We start from the raw sequence: 21954 nt of genomic DNA on the forward strand, positions 1-21954 counted from the left end.
AGTTTAATTGGGAACTAGACAATAAACTAGGAAACAAACAAATTTCTAACTGCCAGTTATACTAGGACCTATAAAAGGGGCTAGATGAGGTGACAGAGAAACATGGAGAGTAGAGGATGACAGCTTTCAATCGGGTGATCATGGAAGGCCTCTCTCAGGAGGCAGCATTTGAGCCGTGACCTGAAAGGAAGTATCAGTATGAATTTTTGGTGCACAGAGGATAGTTTTTGTTCATAAGAAAGATTATTTAAAGGGTTAGTTTGGATTTAAAATTTTATATTTGACTTATTAAAGTAACACATTAAAAAATAATTCTTTAAAATTTCAAATTTAGCCTATTCAAATTAGTTTATACATCTTATTATTCTCTATATAAGACTAGTAAATTTAAATATTTGGCTCCATTTACCTGGTTAATTAAACTTCTTTAACCATTAAAGATTTAATACATTCTCTTTCCATTTTAGGTACTTAAACTGTTGGACTCTAAAACCTTCCCAAGTACTTAAATAATTCTTATCATCATAATAAACTTAAAAATACGATGAAGTTTTAGTTCTCTTAAATGTTTTTAAACTGTATGTAAAACTAAGATTTCACTTAGTCACAAATCTAAATCTAAATCTAAATCAGTTGTTCATGACATATTTTAAATTGGAATTACATATCCAATCTGTTACTCTAAATGGCCAAAGTTTTCCTACAATTTAAAAATATTAAAGTACCAGCTTCTCAGATGCTTTCTTAACCCCCCAAATACTAGCTTTATGGTTTTTGATTGTCTTAAAAATGCCTATATGTACTTAGGTTTTCAACTCAGCTGTGGCTAAAGGGCAGTTAGATCCCTGAACACAATTTTGGGGTTAGGTTCTCATTTAATGTTGGAGGTACCTTAACTTGCCAAGCCTTCTTAATGACTTGAGGATTTCAGCCAAGATGGCTTCCCTCTTACCTCTGATCATGATGGCCCGTGTCACTTTTCTATCCCTACTTAAAGAAGCTCGTGGTCACCCGCATTCCACCATCACCTTGACTTTATCCTCCTGTTTACTGGAGGAGCCTGCTCATCATACACAGGCTGATCATTTGAAGTGATTCTGCATATCTTTGGCTCTAAAGATGTCCACATTCCTTTCATTTACTTCTTATCTCTTGGACCACACACTCACAGATAGGAAAATCAAACCTGCTTGAATTTTGTATGCGTCTCTGGGCTTTGGCTATTAGGTCACAGTTTCTGAGGTCATTCCATAAGAAGGAGCCAGCAGAGAGAGGAGAGGAGTCTTCCAGAAAAGGGGATTTTTTTTTTCTTTTTTAATTTCCTTGACTCTTCTCTTCATATTTCTTTTTTATTCTAATCCTGAGTCTTCATTCATGTTTGGTCTACAAATCACTTTGAGGCTACACAGATTTTGTTACCTTTAGCCTCCTTCTTCAAATCTTTATTGAACATATGTTATGAACAGAAAAGCAGTGGACTCCCCAGAACTGAGAACCCAGCACGTCTCCTGCCCGCAGAGAATTCACGACTCTAGTAGAGATGTGATGTAACAGCCAGCACTGAGACCAAACAGAATGGGGTACGTGCTATTAAGGGGATAGGAACAGGTCTATGTAAGGACCCAGAAGAGGATTTTTGTGTTGGAGAAATGGGGAAATATCTCAAGTGTCCAGGGGGAGCTGGATTTTGAGAGGTCACGCAAAGGAAAGGTCACACAAGAAAAGGAAGATGAGGAGGTTCTGGGAGGAGATGATGTTTAGCTATTAATGTGGATTAAAGGAAGGAAAAGAGCGGGAGAGAGAAAGAAATCAAAGTTGGGGCAGATTATGAGACACTCTGGCTGCTGTTCTACAGGGTGATGCCCTGCAATGCACAGCTGTTAACTTTACTGGAAATGGTCCTACTCAGAGACAACCAGGGCAAACTAGAATTTAGTCCCTATCATTAGCTTTGATTTTATGAGATCTTTCAACATAAAACTTCATGAAGGAAAGCATTTTGGGTGTGAAACAAAATGTACAATCCTGGTACCTGAATGACTCCCTCCTTGGTAGAACTTAGCCTTCTAAAGAGAGAACATTAATTTGTTCAGGCCTCTAGGGTCCCATTAGGGCTCTGCTGCCCAAATGAATGGCTTCTCCTGCCCAGATACTTATCTTACCACCATAAATGGCAGACACTGGATAGCAGGTGGCCCACTGACTTAGAAAAACAACCAAAGAAATAATTGATTTGTATAAATAGATATTTACCCAAATATGATGCAAAAGAATACTGAAGACACGAATAGGAACCATTAGCAGCGCCATAATATCCATGGACTGGTATGGGTATGGAGCAGTGTTTGCATCCACCTCTGTGCTGGTTTTATTTGCTGCCATTGCTGTGGAACAGTGTTTACAGCTGCAAAGGCAGTCTCAATGCCCAGCCTGGTTGCTTTTCTGCAGGATTTATGTCCTCGTCTTTGGTCAGTGTCCCTTTAATATAAGAGCATGCTCACACTCTTAAAATGGATTGAAAAAAGAACTCACAGAATCTTAGCATGGTTTCCAAAAGGAATAAGGTCTTTCAGTGCCCCTTCTAATTTTCTAAACTCTCACCCCAGCTTCAGTGCACATCTGCACATAAACTCCTTCACCCTGAACCCCCCACGCCCACCCCAAAACTATGGTAGAATCCAGTTTTTCTAATTTAGGCTAGAAATAAAGTGTCAGTTTGTCCCCCATGTTTTCCATAGGACTCATAAATAACTTTTTATCACGACTATCTATAACCTGACCCCTCCCCCTCCTATAAATTCGTACTCAGACCTAGAGACTGCTTCCTTAGGGACACTGCATTGCAGAGGGAGCAATGCGTACAGAGCTGATGGTGTCAATCTGTGGAGGAGTGAAATGATATTCTAGATCTATAGGGGCCTGTTACCTGGGTGTCCAGGTGCAATATAAAAGTTTACAGCTCCTCTCCAGTAGGTCATACTTAAATTTTCTTCCAGAGGGAAAGGCTCACAGGGAAACCGAGGCCTAGCTGGGCTAAATAGCTGACTGAAAAGCACAGAATAAGTCAGAATGGGTGAACCAGGGAGAAAATTCAGACCATCATCATGCATGCGCTCAAACCACTAAACCATCTCCCTTCCAAGGCCCCTCACCAAAGAGGATAGGGATGAAGGTGGCTGTGAAACGTTCAAGGAAATATTAACTTTTTTCTAGGAGTTCTTTGAATTGTATTAACGTGATGATTATTAATAATTTACTGTCATGCTACGTTAGTGCTATATGATAACAACATTGTTTCTGTTTAGACGGTACAAATGAGTAATGGGATTTGTGGCTTTTGTTGCTTACAAGTTAACCGTCACCCCAATAGCGTATCACAGAGGTGCTACAAGGAGCCTGTGGAGAAGAAGTAATGGAAATAGTTCCTCTCTGGGATTCTAGGAATTCTGCCTTTTGTCTGAGTTTTTCTTTTGGTGGTTATTACCTTGACTATGTGGCTTCTGGCTGAAGAAGAGTTTTTGTAAGTGAATTGTTCTGCTCATCTGTTTTTCTTTGTCAAATTATACCTATCTGGTATAGCACGTGAAATTCACCAAAATCACCACAAACAAGAGAAAGAATTATCTGACCTTAACGGCATGGGACAGTCATTTCAGTAATGTGGCCTCAGGCAAGCCCAGGTCTCAGAAAATAGTTACAACTCTAGTTTATAATAGGAAACTTATTTTTTCCTAACTGTTCGAAGATGTTCAGTGACTTTTTAAAAAAAATAGTAGAATATCCAATAAAGAAGTTAATTATATTTCCTCATTTTTAGGGTTTTGTTAACAATTAAAATGATATCTAAATGTTATCTTGCTTTCCGTGACTATGTGGACTGGATTTCTCCAGTCACGTCATAGAAGAAGGAGATAAAGTCTAGATTGAGAACCTGAGATTTAAGCTGACTAAATTTTCCTTAAAAAGAATTAGAAATGCTTCTTATAGAGGAGATTTTAAAAGCATTCTCTGAAAGCCAGGTTATTTTTTTTGGTCATGCCTTAATATCAAAGATATCAAAGTATATGGGACATAACATACTCTTCTTCAGTAAGCAGTGGAAACAAGTTTGTTGTCACTGAGCTTTAAAAAGCAAGTAAGTTTGCCCATACTTCAAATAAATGTATACAAAAGCATGATAATGTCCTATTTGTTTATTCCTAGAAATCAGTGGAAAGAAACTTGTCCTCAGCCATTCATTTGAGGTTGCTAAGAAAAAGTCATTGATCTACTGAGGCTCAGCTGCTGGAATTTAAATAATACTTGTTAGTATTTGCAGTGAGAACTTTGCCTGAGGGGGTAGAGAGATGGGGCAAGGGGGAGCAATGGGTGTGATGGGCGGCACCTCCTATTTTCTCTTTTGTCTGAGGCTACACAGCTGGAACTTATTTTTACTTCCCTCGCTCTGAACTTGACTCTAATTATTTGTCCCTGTTATAGTTCCCTGGTGTTGAAACCAAGTTTTAGCTTGTGGAGTACGTTGTTGTACGCTTATTATAAGGTGGGAAACACACCCCTCTTCCTTTTCTAGTTTTTTTTTAAAGAAACACCCCCAGAGCCCTATCAAAGTCTGTAATATTCACATGGTATTTTAAATTTCTGCACAGCTTCCACCTTTACTTAGTAACCTTGTTTCCAGGTTTTACATCTGGGGCTTTGACCTTAACGTGCCAGTAATTTATATCTTGAGACTCTGAAATGTGTGGCAAGTGTGTGGCAAGTGTAGCCAGCTCCTGTGGTTGCTCTTAGGATGTAAGCTTGATAAACCCCGGGGTCAAGAGCACACTATTAAAACATGCGACTTTTAAATCTCAAAAGGTAGAATGGTGAGATGTATTCCATCATAACTGGTGGTTTTGTTATTAATACGAAAATTAGCTGTTGTGCTGCTTTTAAAAAAAGGCAGATAGCCACTTGCAAATTGTTGCTGGAATAGTCTTTCCTACCAAGAGGGCTGACTTTTGTTTTAAGACTTTTTTTGAAGGTCTGGTAACCATTTTCCAAGAAGTCCATATGGCTTTGGTTAATCTCTATCCTATTCCCACCACCACTTCTGTTCCCCACCCCCTACCCACATACACAAAATAGATTTTATTGATTCATTAAATTCTAGAAGATATTTTCAGTAGTACCATTTCTTTTAATGGACTTTACTTTCTCAGCATTTATTGTGAAAGGAATATTAATGCTTAATTCTACAGTCACCTGTCTAATTTGCATATATCTGTGTTGTATGTTAAACCACATGGAAACCAACACAGGAAAGCTGGGCTCTGCTAACAACTAATAGCCTATCTTTTCTTGTGACTTGCACAAATTGAGAAATATTGCCTATGGCAAACATAATGGAAAACTGCATTTTTAATGCTCCCACACACACTCATTTCTTTAGAAAGAAGAAAGTGACTGACTATTCTTAAAAATAAAACTTTCCAAAGTACCCAGATTGACAAGGGACACAGAAAAAGAGAAGGATTTTGGCTTTTGGAATGAAGATTTGGGGATGAATAAGGTTAGGCAGAGGTGTTAAATTTGACTAGTGAGTACAGCATTGGGCCTAAAAATGCGAAAAAAATATTAATACGAGAGTCTCTTGCCTCTCCTGCTAAACTTACAGTTCTTCATGAAGAAGAAGTTTTGTTACCTTGATTACTTTTGAGTTGCTTGAAGTCTCATAATGTTTGTATTTAATTTGATAGTCTGTGTGAAAGATAATTGATGGGAGTTTTTTGATGCAAAGAGAAGGTTTGACTTACTATTAAAGTCCTTTATTTGAGGTGTTTTTAAGCTCACTTTTATATTCTATTTCTCATATCTGAGGAAAGGATTCCCTCTTATGATTTAAGTTTACATTTCATATCAGAGCTCATTTCGGTTCACCCAGCAATTTGGAGTTAAAGTGAGACATCACGCTAATTGCAAGGAACAGCACAGGTTGGCTACATTAGCAAAAACAAACTAAGTGGCATGGGAAGGAAAATGAAAAACAGTTTCTAAATGCTGGAGTGAAAACAAATAGATACGTCTTGTGGTATTTCTTTAGCAGCAGTTTATAATTACCTCTCTTCAAGGCTTGTTTTAAGTGGACTGTAACAGTAGCTTGAAAAGTAAACTAGTAAGGGATCCAGTTGTTTAGACATGGCAGCAGAGTAAGGAAGGAGCCGCTCTGTGGGAGCAAGGGCAGGCAGTCCTTTAGCGGAATCCGCTCCAGTGCCTTAGGCCTCAGGTCTGAAGTTGGCTGTCGGAAGCCTTTGACTACACAGAGTTGTTTGTATCCAGCGTTGTGTCAATTAGCTCTTGAGTAACAAATGCCCTCAAACTTTGTGGCTAAGACAAAATTTATTATTTCAGTTTCCCTGGGTCAGGAATCCAGGGGCAGCTTGACTGGGTCCTCTGGGTCTGAGTCTCTTACAAGGCGACAGTTATTTCAAGGCTCAGCTGAGAAGAAGAATTTACTTTCTAGCTCACTCATGTGATTGTTAGCCCGATTCAGTTCTTTGTGGCATCAGTTCCTTGCACTCTCTTGGCTGGAAGTCTCCCTCAGTTCCTTGCCATGTGGGCCTCTCCACTGAGAATCTCACAATGTGGCATCTTGCATCATGAGCAGGAGAGAGAGAGCTAGCAAGGAAGAAATCACAGCCTTTTACAACATAGTCACAGAAGTGACATCCCATCACTTTTTCTGTAGTCTCCTTGTTAGAAGCAGGAAACTGGGCCCAGCCCACTCACAAGGGGAGGGGCACACACAAAGGCACGCATACAAGGAGGTGGACATCATTGAAACCAGGTCAGAAGCTGCCTACCACAAGCATGGTGTCAGTATTCCCTTGCCATGTCCAACTGATAGGCCTGTAGTGAATTGTGACATGAATATTACGTGTATTGGCAATGCTAAATGTAGCTTTTGAAAGTACTGATACAGGGGCACTGAATGTGGTCCCCCTTACGTATCAGATTGGCTGGTAAGTGCTGAATGGTGCTCACCTGAGCCCCGGGAGACCAAGGAAGCAGGTTTTCAGGAATGGCTGAAGGTAGGGCCTCTGCCTGAGGTCATGGAACAAAGTGAAGATTAGCAGCCTTCGTGGCCTTATTGGCATGATACTCTAAACACAGAGAACCAGAGGGCCCCTGATTATATTTCATTATGTGTTTGTAAGGTTTTGATTGGTACCTTGCAGATCATTAGGGGGAAGGGACCCTATGGGTTGATTTATAAAGTTGCTATTAAGATCATGGAATGGGAGGTTGTGCTTGTTTTAATGGTCCCCACACCCCTACTCCCAATTTCCTGACTCCAAACGTACATTTTCAGCAATAAACCAAGTAGAAGGATATGAATTTGGATTATGTGACAAATGTTTAAAACATGAGTTGAATTTCTCATTTTACTTTGACAAATTCTTTTAGAAAATCCATGTATTTTTATAGCAAGTGTTCAGATCTAAGTTTTCTTTACCTCTTGCAGGTTAATTCCTCTTTTTGGTTGCTAAAGCTGCGATTTGGGAACTTAGGAATGAAATGTTTTAATTCTTTTGTCCCAGTTGCTATTGGTTGGCTTCCAGAGGACCTGTAAAGCCTTGATAAAATTCCCTCTGATAAACATGTCTGGGACACCCTCACGCTCCCAGACACAGCTGACTCTGTACCCAAAGCTGTGCTGGCCAATTCTTGCAGACCTTGGTGATCACATGGGTTCTTCCTTGTGCCCTAAACTGTGGTACATATTTATGCCCCCAGCTGGAGTTAAGCATAGTACGAGGACAGGAAATTCGTCTTGTACATCTTTGCATCCACAGCACCTAATAGGGTAGCTGGCACATAGTAGGAATTTTGAAAGCATTTGAATGGATGGGTGAAGCTGCAGTAATATATAATACATCTTAGTGATTATTCACCATCAGTTTTCATATGTTCAAGATTAATTTTCTAAAAGCAGCATGAGAACTTGTATATAAATTTTGTTTTAACTAAGATAAAGATAGTGTTGGTCATTATAAAGTGATGTGTCTCTAGAATCATGGGGATTAATAGTGTCTACCTCCTGACAAAAGCCAGGCACATTTTTAAATTTTTACTCCCTCATGTCTATCTTCAATTATTTTGCTCATAATTGATCCTAAAAGGATTTTCTTCATCAATTTACTTGTGTGAATATTACATTTTTCAACTCCTGTGTTATTGTGTGTTTTTAATGCTCAATTCTCTGCTTTTTGTTTGCTTGTGACTAGTAAAGCACTTTTATATTACCTTATATCTTCAAATATTACTAATAATTGTCGCTATTTGTAAGTGGCCTAAAGACCTCCTACATTTGTCAGCTAAGGGATTGTAGGGTTAAGAAACCCAGAACATAATGTAGAATAAAGCCACAGACTCACTTTTTTAAACAAACCTTGCATAAAAAATTGAGTTTTTCCTGATATATAAAAAGTTTTTATGCTTTTTGATTTTATTTTTGTTTTTCAACATAACAGGTAAGGAACTCATGTTATACTGACCTAGCAAGGTACACCCTCTCAGATTGGTTAAGCATTTACTTCATGAGCTCAGGTCAGAGGTTGTGGAATCAACTGATGTAACATCATCTGCATAGTGTACTCACATTATATGGTTATAGTCTTTGTTCATTAATTTTTCTAAGGATTAGAGTATGGTAGTCAAACAATATCATAAGGTGTCAGTCATGTTATCATTGTTACGGCTTTTCTGGTGATAGGAGATGAGGAAGTAATGGAGAAGTTTGATGGGGAAGAGAGGTTTTTATTTTATGTAAATAGAAGCACATTTTGTATTCTTAATGCACAGAAGAATGTAACTCACCCAGTAGCTAAGGCTACTTGTCCCTCTTTGAGAACTGGCGAGTGAACTCTCTTCAGTTTTTCCTGGACAGCTTATCTTTTGTTGCTGTTTAGTTATTCCAGTGTGCCCTACAATGATTTTTATGTCCTGGATTTATACGATTTCTCCTGCATGTAAATCTGAAAGACCTGTACTACAAACTCCAAGAAGTTCCCACCGTAAAACAATTAAACATTAGGTCCTACCTTGAGCCTGTCACATCTTGCTGTCTCATTGGGAAAATCAGTTATTACATGTGGCAAATCAGGGCCACGAGGCTCATAGTGAGTTCATCTCAGCTCACATATCCATAGAACAGCAGTGTGAATATCCGTGTGTCACCTTTTCACACCACCTCTCATGAATAAGACAAAAACTATCTCAAGAACTTAGGTTTTTCTAATGAATTGGAGTCACCTACGTGCACTGTGTTTGTGACATGCACATTTGCAGTTGGGGTCCACAGGAAGGACACCATTTCCTGGATCAAACCACAGAGTGCAAATACTGTGCCCTAAGTAACACACTAGTTACTGTAAATGTCAGGAGAGGGAGTTTTTCCGACTTTGATTTAATGAAAGCCTACAGCCAAGCCAGCTGTTAGCACTTCTTAACTGCTTGTCAGAGCGAACAGGGGACATGGGGAGGGCCGAAAACATCTTTTCTGTATACTTTTGTCCTAGAATTAAAAGAGTTTTCAACAGGTGTTGAATAGCGACACTAGGGGTCCTTTACAGCTTGATGTCTTTTAGGTGGTGAATTTCTAAGTTTTCCTCCAGGACGTGGATATGGAGTTACATGAGGAGATCCGTGTAAAATTAGTTTGGAATTTGCATCTCGAATCCTCTCACTTGCAAAATAAGCGTTTTAGTTTTCTGGGCTCCCCATGAAGAATCATAAAAGACAAAAATAAAAAAGAGGGAAGGCACACCAAACATCAGTCCTCTCTCCGTCACTGAGGATATTACCAAACTAATTGTAAGCCATGTGTGTTTTGATTGATGTCATCTGCTTTTTCTGAACAAAGAAACCACTTGAAGCAAACACATAAGGAGCAAAGTATGCAAGCACTCATTTCTGTAATTTTTGTCATTTCTAGAATGCATTAGTAAACATATGTGACTGTTAAGGGTCTTACCACCCTTGGAAATCCCTTTGACATTATGCTGTGTGCACTGAGGAGAGATAATCTTACAAATGCAGGGAAAGTTTACAGCCTTATTATCTTGAAGAGGAGAAGAAAGTTTCTTCCTCAAATGATTTATAACTTGAAACATGTTGTCATGTTTTGGTAAGCCCACTTTATTAATTCCATCCTTCTCTGTGGCAAATTTTTAAAAATAAATGTACCATTGCAACATAGTACTTTCTCAATAGCATATTGTACTTATAATAGCATGAGGGAAGTTGCTGGGCTCAGTTTAGTCATATAGAATGCAGAGCCAAGTTCTGAGTAAAACCTCTAATTGAATTACCTGCAAAGCACTGACAGACAGGCTTTCAGGACAGACAAAGCTTTGCTTTCCCCAGCAGAAACAGGTCATGTTTAAGTTGGCCTCGTAACTGGCTGTTATTGGTTCTTGCCAGCACTTTCACCTTGGGCTCCGGTGGGCCCCTTTTCCTGCCGGAGAGGAGGAGGAGCTCTCTGAAAGCAGGAGGGCTCAAGCATTATCTTCTTATTTTAAAGAAAATTGATAACAGATCAAGTTAAATGGAAGAGCCTTTGAAATAAAAATCTAAAGTATTTTTCTGTAGATTACCAGCATTCTTGCATCATTCTTTCTTTATTGTATTGAAAACAGAAGATAGGGATGGCCCTTTCTATAGCAGTCTGTATCAATCTGAAAAGCACTTTTGTTTTAACTTCTGGGAAGAATTAGAGTCTGCTCCCGTTGTTCAGGAAAGAATGTATTGGAGACCACTTGCATTTGGAAGTGAAGAGTAATCTGTCGTTCTCTCCTTTCTCTCTTGCTCTCTCTTTTTGTCTTATCCACAGCCTCTGCAATCCCAGATAATGGAAGAAGGTCCTGTCTAAAGCTCAAAGTCTTTGTGAGACCAACAAGTAAGTTCCCTAGAATGAGCTTCAGAGGGCGGCTTCACGGCGCATGCTTTATTGTATGGTCTGGTTCACAGCGGTAAAACTTTTTTTACTGTTAAATCCTGTGTGGTATCTGTTTTGTATATCAACATCCATGTTTTAGTTTTCATCATATTTTTTCTCATTCTTCATGATGCTTTTATTTGAAGTACACAGCAGTTGCTAACTTGTTGTTTCTTAGACTGTTGTATGGGCACAGCAAAGGGGAACAATATTGGCATTTGGATACATGCCAGTGATTGTAAAACAATCTACATCAATAAAAGGAAAAAATAGAGAGAAAGAAAAAAAGAAAGAAACGGGAGTTGAAGGGTGTCTTCACTAACATATTTGGCTGTTATCTCTATTTTTGTTATAGATAGCTGTATGAAAACTATAGGTGTTCATGATCGTGTTTTCGATGTTAACGACAAAGTAGAAAATTCATTAGAACCAGCAGGTTAGTATGCTTAGAGAATCTCTTTTAACAAATGCATCTCTCTCTGGTGCTTCAGTACTTTTTTTCCTTTCTTCCCTCCGCATGTTTGCATGTTATAGTTGCTCTGCTTTTGCTCATTGCTAGTAATGCTAATATTATTTATATTCTTCCTCATTCCTCCAGTATCTCTGTGTAGTGCATGGTAGATAAAATATGACTTTTCTTTTTTGGGCATGGGTTTGATATAATGCGGTATCCTGATATAGAGGCCCCATCAGAATGCTAAAATCTCACTCCTTTTTACCATATCTTCCGAGCATGCTGGTGACTCACTGTGAATATTAATGGATCTGTTTTCATATAAGACAGAAGAAATTTCTATTGTATATGCTTATAAAATTTTTTTATATTATGTCCAAATCTATGGATAAAAGTAATAGGACTACTGCACAAAATAGCAACGAATTCAACATATTCAGTTTTCTCTAGAAATTCACATGCATCATTGGACTGATCTAAAGAACTTCATTTTATTTCAAATATTATTTGGGCTGTTGTCAATAGCAGTTGGTCTGGAGAAGTATAATCATGTTGCCTCCTAACGCCACAAATTCACACACCTGCTGCTCCCACAAATGTGTCAGTAGTCTGTTGAGCCAAAATAAGTATTAAAGACTAATAAATTTTTTCTACTAGTAGCTTCCACACACCCAAACTTTCCCATCACAGTGAAGAAAAGTAAAACCCACAAAAGCACTCAGTGAAGCATTTACACTGTAGCATAGCGCAGATAATGTAAACCACTTGGTTTTCAATTCAATCTGGCTATTTAATGCACCTAGATTGAGTGTGAGAGGTGGGCGCCCTCTAGCCATGGTTCGCTGAGGAGTGTGCCTCGATGCCCCTGTATACTTGCCTTCCTGTTCTTTCCTTTCCTCCTCCCACTGTTGAAGATCTTCACTGGTTTCCTTACCCGTCTCCCATGACCATCTCAAAGTTAAGGGAAATAAAATTATTTTCTCTTCACAGAAAGATGTGAGCCCCCTTATGCAAACAGAGGCTTTTTATTTCATCTGTTTTCACTAGGACTTCTCTTTCTTATGGTCCTAGAAATTAAAGTGTTGTGAGGTCCACTTTCTCCTTTGACTATTGTTATGGGGACTTACTTACGGTCAATGAGCCTTAGGGAAACTTACCTGAGTAAATACGGTGCCTCAGGACATACAATAGCTTTCACGTTGTACCTGACAGGAAGAGTTAGGTTCTTTTCCCCAAGCATTCTTGTTTTTCTGAGGCAGGCAACCTACCCAGAGCACAAATGAGAGGTGTGTACAATAAGTGCTCTCAGAGGCCTTAGTGGCTCCCCAGGGATCAGTTAGCCGCTTTAGAAAGTTGCAAGCAGTGAGTGCTGACATGGAGACATTTTAATTGTGTCCTGGAAATCTGGAAGCATTATTGTGGCTTTTCAAGGTACCAGACTCCTCACAAGCTTGAGAACTTGGGCCATCATAGGACCTGTGAGTTAGAGGGTCTCTCTTTTAAAAACCAGAGTCTACACTCTTCCTTTTACGACTGAGACTTGGCCAAGGCCACACATCATTTTAGAGACAGATGCAGGTTTAATATTCAGATCTCTCAACTCTCATTCCAACATTAGTATAAAAGTAGGATTCTGTTACCGTCACTAGATATACAGATGTTCAGAAAGAGAACTTTACTCTTTTGACTTTAGTCAGTCACATGTAAAATGACTGGCAGAGTTAGGCAGGTTATAAACATAAGTTAGCCTGAATTACGATTTTTTAATGCACATTGTTACAGAATATAGACATACCTTTCCAATCTTTTTTTCCAGGTAAATTACACTGCCTATCAAGAAAGCAAGAGGCTGTTTAGAAACATAACAGATTGCATGTTTTTCTTTGATAATGAAGAGGCACAGTGAGGACTGTTCTGACGTTAGGAAAATTACCTTTGAATTCAACTAATGATAAAATGCAAGATATTAAGCTATATTCATACATGAGCATATTTAACTGTCTTTGGGGAAATAGGCCTTTTTTACTGAGCATTTAAAATCCATGATGACCCCAAATCTATGCACATATAACTGATGGAAATTGCAAAAGTTTGACAGAATGTAATCAGTGTGTGTGTGTCTGTGTGTGTTGGGGAGTGGACATGCTTAAGTGTACATCCAGGAAAAAAATCCTTGAGTCAGTCATGACTATATTTAAGGGCTTTCTGATGAGCACCTTCACTAAAAAAGTAAGACAAGGTTGAGCTACGATCCCGGGCTGTATGAATGTAATCATAAATTTGAGTACTTCACCATATTCCTTAGAAAATTCAGTCAGACTTGAGGCTCTGCACCACTGTGTGGAGTTGTCGAGTGTAGACCCAGACTATGAATCCGGCAAGCCTGAAAGGATCCCACTGCATGTTCTCGGCAATGTCTACTAATTCACCTGTCTTTGGAATGTATTTGTCTTTTTTGTTTGCTTGCACACTCTGCCTGCCAGTTTCCTATCATCAGGGACACAGGATGATCTCAGGGCAGACATATGCCACATAATATGCTCCAAAATATTGCTAGTGTTCTCTCAGTTAACCATTGAAGCCCTCATGTTGTGGAATCCTGCAGCCAGGAGGCAAGACTTGATTTGGCTTCTGAAGAGGACTATTTCTTCTTCCTAGCCACATTCACTGTTAGAAGTGTTAGAAATTCTCTCCTGTTTAGGTGTAATTTCCATTGGGATAGATTTTACTTATGAATTCCTCCTTAGAATTCTGAAATTGCTCATATTTACCCAAAAACTTACCAGTTTCTCATTTTGCTTCTTGGGGGCCAACATCTCCCAACTTTGAGGCCCTATTTTAATCAAAACATGCCTCATAGAATCCTGAGCCAGGACCAGCATGTTGCAGGGAGAAGAGAAAAATCGTGATGCCCTAATAGGACAGATTTTCTCCTTTGAGGACAAGACAGTATTTATTGGTTGGTTGCTTAGAAGAAGGCTGATTCCAAAGATTGTCTATGATTAGTGAACTGAAAGGCACATTGAGCCTCATGCTTCACGTATATGAAAAACAAAAGCTTTCTTCTCAGTGTCCTGCAAGGTCCATTCACCGTGTTTTGTGCTCCGTGGGCCTAGAGCAATGGAAAGTCGTCACTGAGCAGCCTGCAGGGACGGCGAGGCTGGGCTCCTTCAAGCTCATACTGAGCTCATACCTGAGTGTGACCTGGGTACCTTTTATCAGTCCACTTCCAAACTTTACAAGGAAGAGGATTGGGTAATTAATATGTTAGCAAAAATAAGGTGGAGAAAAACTCTGTAGCTGATGTAATTTCAGGTATATAAATACACGTGGTATGCCAAAATGAACTCTGGAATCCTCAGGGTTTATGGTTCTGTCACAGTTGAGCCTGCAGTACGCTATTGCTCTGATTGACAACATATTGGTACTCTTCAGAAAGTGATTTGGATTTTAATATCAGGGCTATTCAGGGCATTTATGTCTACCACTTGTTAACTATGGATTTAATATCATTGCAAGGCTGAGAAAGAGCAGAGAAAAGAGAAGAGTCCACAGTAATCAGCTCTACCATGGGGGGCTTTATATTTTCCTCTGCGTTCGTTGAACTTCCCATTCTTGCTTCCTAACCTTTTCTAGTCTCCAAAGCTAATAGGCACTCCATGCAGGTTTGCTGAGGTCCAGGAGAGGGGAGCAAATTTGACGCAGAGACGCAGCCGCTTCTCGGTGAGGCCAGGCTGAAATGATAGGAACCCTCCAGGGCAGAAGACTCAGCGCGGAGAAGACATGTTTCTCAGCTCATATTGGGAAGGAATGTGACGTACAGGGACATCGCACATGACCATATCTGAAGCAGGGGCCAGCCTGTGAGCCTGAAAAGTGGCCACTTTAGGACAAATAATACTCTACCCAGTGAAGAAAAAGCATCCTTATTGTGACATGTTGTGGTGTGTGAAAATATAAATGAGTTTAAAATAACTGATAATCCATGAAGGGGTTCTAGGTGAGTCATTCAGGGCTTATCCTTCAAGGTCTACAAAACCGAGAACACTAGAGTCTCACTCGTTACCGTTCTTTCTGATTGACCATTGAACAAACCCAAGATGGCAATTGCTGAGCTCCCACAGGAAGGTCCCCTGATGCTGAAAGCCCACTGTTGGCTCCAAGAACATGTAGTTCAGAGATCACTTAGGCCAAAAGCACAAGTTAGGTCAGGTGGAAAGAAGAAGACAGGCAACACTAGAGCATAGCATGGCGCATAGGCAAGCCGCCAATCTATCTTTGGGTACTAATTGCTGCAAAGTTCCATTTCAAAGTTAAGTCTGTTTATCATGTAGATCAGGAAGGCCATCCAAAGTCAGAGGCGGCCTCATAGAAGACTTTATAGCTAAATAAAAGAAGGTTACCACACTTAATCCATTTTATTTAGAGGAAAATTTGCATCCACACTGATCATTCATGTGCCAAGCTTCAGCCTGATAAAAGTAAAAATAGTCAAGTTCAAGTAATTTAATCCTGGAGATACCAGGTTTGTAATGGTTAATAGCACCATAATTGATTCCTAATTATAGGCACACCAGTGGGCGCCAGTTTATTGAGGCTTAGTGGGCATTATGTATAGTTTATTTAAAATGCTGTTGTTTTGGCATTTAATTTTTCATATTTAAAAAGTCATCTAGGTATCCAACAACCAGGCATTCAGTACTAATCCTATGAAACTGCTAAAAAGAAGAAAATGGGCAGCCCCTTCTGGTTAACCACTAATATGCCAACATAACTGCACCCCTCCACCCCCGGCCCGAACATGTCACTTGCTTCTCCATGGCATCTTGGGTTTAGAAGTTACATTCAGGTACGTCAGGTTTGTGCAAAGTGCCTCTGACTGCCAGCGAACCAAAGTAGCTTACATGCCAAAGGTTACAGTATGTGCACAATTTTTCCCCTCCATTTTTAAGGAAAGTACTAATATTGCTGAGAAAGTCCAATTTTCTCTGCCTCTCCTTTGTTTGCTGTAAATAATGAGTGATTATGCAGACATGAAAGTCAATGGTGGCACAAGGTTCATTACCCTACTTTGCAGAGGGTGGCGAGGTCTGTTAACAGCAGGCTGCTGCAAGAGCGTTATTAAGGATGTGAAATCTCATTGGAATGTGTGCTTTCTATTTGAACAGATGACACCGTACATGAGTCAGCCGAGCCATCCCGCGGCGAGAACGCGGCACAAACACCAAGGATACCCAGCCGCCTTTTGGCAATCCTACTGTTTCTCCTGGCGATGCTTTTGCCATTATAGCACAGTCTCCTCCCGTCACCTGTCACAGAAAACATCAGGGTCTTGGAACACCAGAGATCCACCTAACTGCTCATCCTAAGAAGGGACTTGTTATTGGTTTTTTTGGCAGATGTCAGATTTTTTTCTTTCTTTCAGCCTGAATTCTAAGCAACAACTTGGGGACAGTGGGGGGGGCTAAAGTAGTTGCTGACCCCCTCATCCCACCTTCCCCCCAGCCCTTACCCCTGACTTCTCTCCCCTCTTCCAAATTAAATGGACTCCAGATGAAAATGCCAAATTGTCGTAGTGACACCAGTGGTCGTCAGCTCCTGTGTATTCTCCTCTAAGAGCTCACCTCCGTTAGCTCACTGTCAGCCGTACGTGGACAAGGAAGAATAGTGGCAGATGCAGCCGGTGATGCCGAGGCCCAGGAGGGTTTTACTCTCCCATACAATATTTATGCCTTCTCATTCAGAACTGTAAGATGATCGTGCAGGGCATCATGTCACCATGTCAAGTCCAGAGGGGAGGTATTAAGAATAGATATAATATTACACCATTTCCTCTAGGAGTATATAAATGAACGGCTTCTAAAAGGTTGAGGCACTGGTTTTCTTAAGATAACTGTCTTAAAGCATTCTTGACAGCAAAACCTGTGCTCCGTACAAGAAGCCTTTTTTCCAGGAGGCGGGTCAGGTGGCGGAATGCTAGCACAGAGAAGTGTGAAGACAGAGACAACTAGGTTTAGTGGGGGTGCGTATGTGTGAGTGCCTCTAATATTTTTGGTGACTGGGCAGTGCACACCAGATTTTTCTTTCCTTTGAATACAGATCACCATGGTGCTACAACTTTTTTTTTTTTTTAAAAACTCAAAGAGGCATTTTTATGAATAAAGTGACCTTCCCCAAGGCTGACAAGCCAGGGTTGATGCGTGTATAATGGAATAGCTTTGGATACTCCTCTGGGGGACAATACGTACCAAGGAAAGGATATCAGTGGCCCGAGGAGATGTGATTTGGCTTTGCTGGAGCGCCAGTGTGCTGTGGCCTTTCCCCGACTCCCACCCTAGTACCCACATTTTGCTCCACAGTCCACGATTACAGGGGCTCAGACACAAACCCCTGTCACCAGGAGAGTCAGTCAGCACTACTTGGGAGGGCTAAAGGGAAATTTGGAATAAAAATTCCAAAGTTTGGATAAAAAAATTCAAGTGTTGATTTTATATTCTTTCCCTTTCTGACACAGCCTGAAGCGTAGGGGGAACATGTGTTTATCTGTGGGAGATAAACAAGATGGAGTCCCAAAGACTTTAACAAAATATTTTTTTAAAAATCCACTAGAATAGAAAATACATTATTTAGATATACTTTATGCTGAGAGTGAGTATATATGCTTGTCCTATTTAAACTTGTGAGAAAAAGTGGTATCCCTTGATACATTTAGAAATATGGGGGCTATCTTGTTTCATTGTGGGGGTGGGGCAGAAGGAGAATAAACGCAGGATGACCCTGTTTAAGGAATCTTAGCATGGCCGACGAGGGACGTTTCCAGTTGATTATGAGGAAATGCAAGCCTTGGGGGTTTCTTCTGGCGAGGCTGTCACGAACTTTGAACTGCAAAGCCTAGACAGGGAAAAGTGTGAGACCAGTGGAAAAGAAATCTAGCCTTTTTGCTATTGCACGACATGTCAATAGAAACCATGCCTTTGAAAACAAAACAAATATAAATGCAATGACCATGTAAGATGTGAAAAATTGGAAGCATTCCAGCAAAATACGGATTTTTTATATATTTGTTTTTTAAAATGTATATGTAAAAAAAAAAGAGGGGTCATATTGTGGACAGACTATATGAATGGGAATTTGCTAAGAACTGTGAGCAGTTCTGAATTAGAAAAATATGTGAATGAAAGGCAGCTGTGAAGGTACTGCACCCTGGAGAGTTGTACACATGTTGAAATGTAATCTGGGCTTACCTGATCCGTTTGGAGTGGATGTTACTGCTGCGTCTGTTCACACTTGGAACCATGTGAGTGAGGTTGCCAGCCTCGCAGGTCCCCAACATCAGGAGCTTCTCTGGAGTGGCAGAGTCTTATCACAGAAGGCAGCCGCCACTTCACTGAAACAAAAGTTCACAGCATTAGATTCGTTTTTCCTTTAACTAATTATATGCTCAGTACTCTCAGTAATATCCAGTAAAACTTCTTTTTAGTAATAGTTACAGGCTTGTTGGTCCAGTGGGATGTGGGTAGGGGGAAAAAGATACCTTCTAAAATGGATCAATAGTCAGAACCAAAATAATACTGCATGTTCCATAGCCACAAGGAAATCAGAGGCTCCTGTAATGATTCCAGTTAGTCATAACTACATTAGCAATGCTACTTTCATTTAGAAACGGTGACTTCTGTGGTTTTTCTAGCATTTGTCTCTAACAAATGAAATAATTACTCATGGCCCTCCCTGCCATTGTCTTTCATTTTTCACAGTGAAATTAGACCCCTTTACTTCACTGTTGTGCCACTACAAACTAAGTAAAAAAAAAAAAAAAAATAGCAAGACTATCCACATCAGTAGATAGTGCGCTTACCTACTTATAAGCGACGTAATTGTAGGTACTGCTTGCCATGGAGTTTTCAAGAAGATGATCGGTATCAGACAGTTTTCATCTTGTCCAAAAAGTGCTGGTGGCCTTTTGTGGTGGTGTTACAACCCTCTGGGGGCTTAGGAGGATGTCAATGCAACTTTGTAGCAGCTTTTAATTTCAAAAACTATTCAAAAGTCTGAAGGGCAGCCTTAGCCACCTCTCAGCCCCAGATAGTCAAACCCCCGCGACCTTTGCCCCTGGTTGCCAAGGGCTTTGCAACATGAAGCAGGGAAATAAGGATCTGTCTGTTTAGTGGATACCGTGTATCCTTTAATAGACCAGGTAACAGTTCGTGTTAGTTTAGGCTATTGTTTTGTACTGTACTTTCTTGGGTGGCAGAGGAAAGAAAAGTAAAACGTTAAAAAAAAAAAAAAACTGCGTTCTTTAAATTCTGTATTATTAGCAACCTCTGTTGTATATAGTGTTTGATAATAAAGTATTAATTTGATTCTTATGTCTTTTGTAAGTGAGAACAATAGTCTTTCAGGATACAAAACATGCATTGAGGCTTTGAAACATCCAATGTATACGTGGCTGAGAAGAGTCACAAATGGCCAAAACACTGCTCCATACAGGACTCACGTGTGGTCATCGCCCTCCCAGTCTTAAGACTCCACCATCTTGGGACCTGGAACAACATGACGTTTTTGATCAATATTTTGTCCTCAATGTTTTCAAGGTCTGATGCTGGAGCCCTATGGTGTTTTTTTCTCCCCCCAGCATGTTGGTTTGAAAAGGTTTAGGGAATTTAGAAACGGTTCTGTACTTTGGTTTGGTTTTCTGTTTGTGGTGGTTTTCATAGACTGTTCATTTTTCCCCAGGAAGAGTCTTGCCAGTATCACATGCAGCCCGTGCATGGGCAAAGTTGCAAACCAGCCCATTTAGGAAGGTTAAATGGGGGCTGTTTCCCTCTGTATCATTGTGAAAGAAGAGTCACACAGTACCTGTGGACTTTCAGGGACTTTGTTTTTCTCTGGTGCCTTAGCAACGGCAGCAGCCATTTTTATTAGTTTCCCCCAAATTAGAAAAACAGTTTTAAGTTCCTCCTCTCCATTCATTGCTCTCAGAGCTGTGGTCACTAGTTTTTCTTTTGAAAACCACCTCCACCAACACCCCCGTTTGCCTACACCCCCCTCGTTTATTTCTTATGTTTATTTTTTTGTCTCTCGCCTTCCTCCCATGCTTTATTTCCCTCAGAACCGTGAATGGGCAGGTCTGTCTCTGGTTTGGCATCACTGAGTTTTTCCCATGCATTTGCCCCAGAGCTGCTCGAATGTGAGACAAATCTCCCTACAATGGGCTTGCCCCCATTGTCTGTACAGTTTAATAGATGCTGGCATGTTGGAGGTTACCCATGAGTCAAAATCCGCTTTCCATGCTTACTCTTGACACCCCATTGAAGCCACTCATTGTGTGTGCGTCTGGGTGTGAAGTCCAGCTCCGTGTGGTCCTGTGCTTGTACTGCCCTGCTTTAAAGTTCCTTTGCACTTACTCATCGAGTGCTGTTTTGAAATGCTGACATTATATAAACGTAAAAGAAAATGTAAAAAAAAAAAACCCCACACACAAACAAACCCATACGATCTGTATTTGTATACCCACGTGTCCGTACAAGTATACCTAAATAAAAATTAAAGATTTTCATCATTTTAATTGGAGCCCTCCTTCTACTTCTTTGTTCCTTGAATGACGCCTTTATTTCAGGGGCTACTTGTACTCTGCTGATTTTTCAAAATCTTTGTGGACAGAAAAGATAATACGACACGCACAAGAGAAGCCCTGAGCAGCTCAAAGAATGCAGGGTCAGAAATGCCCAAGTATCTAGGCACATTCCAGTTATTCTGATGAGAAAATGGGGAGATTTTAGCCTTGTCTCTGTATTTGAGCCTTAAAATAGGCTCTGTGACAAGCCCTGCGTCCTAAACAACTGTTAAATACAACCAGAGCTAAATACAAATTAAATTCTTTCACTTTGTGCATGTTTTTCACTCCATCAAGAAAAAGACAAAACAGGCATTTTTTTCAGCAAACATCTTACACTTCAGAAAGACATAATGACAGTAGTAACAATAATAAATCATTCAGTACAACCCAAAAACCTCAATTCTCACTATCAAGGAAGAATTAACTTACTACTGTGTGACCTTGGGCAAGTCACACAATATCTTGGGACTCAGTTTCCTTATCAGGAAATAACAGGGTGTGTAAGTGATTTGTTTGATTTTCTGAATGTTGCCCTAGCTGGGCACTGCAAAGCCCATTCTGCATCTGAGTGATGCAAGTTTTTGTCTTTGATGATGACATTGCTATATAAGCACAATCTGAGAATTTCATCTGCAGAGGGAAAAAGCATCAAATATCTGACATAATAGACACCTAATGCATTTCAAGACTTGGCTTTAATTATACCATGTTAACATTAAACTCATTGAAAGCTTTTTATTATACATAATTATTTGACAGGGCACTAAACACTAATTATAGCTTACTGTAACCTTTTTTGCTAATGAAGAATGACAGCTTTATAGAATGAGGAACAACTCATATTTAAAAAAAAAAAAAAAGATGTACTGGACTGGCTATGTGATAGTTTCAAACCAGAACAGCATT

At 40.0% G+C, this 21954-nt stretch overlaps 1 protein-coding gene across 2 annotated transcripts in view; it reads left to right on the forward strand.

Moving 5' to 3' along the window:
- The window catches only part of EFNA5 (ephrin A5), a 270735-nt gene extending 249738 nt beyond the window's left edge, over positions 1-20997 (forward strand). The window contains exons 3-5 of one of the 2 annotated variants that reach the window (XM_046666108.1): positions 10874-10939; positions 11334-11414; positions 16601-20997. In XM_046666108.1, the coding sequence (XP_046522064.1) occupies positions 10874-10939; positions 11334-11414; positions 16601-16722 (269 nt within the window). In that variant the 3' untranslated portion in view covers positions 16723-20997. The remainder of the gene's footprint in view (positions 1-10873; positions 10940-11333; positions 11415-16600) is intronic. The other variant, XM_046666109.1, reaches the window with a different exon arrangement.
- Positions 20998-21954: the final 957 nt, after the last annotated feature.

The sequence above is a fragment of the Equus quagga genome, chromosome 7 (genome assembly GCF_021613505.1).
Source record: "Equus quagga isolate Etosha38 chromosome 7, UCLA_HA_Equagga_1.0, whole genome shotgun sequence".
Classification (NCBI taxonomy): domain Eukaryota; kingdom Metazoa; phylum Chordata; class Mammalia; order Perissodactyla; family Equidae; genus Equus; species Equus quagga.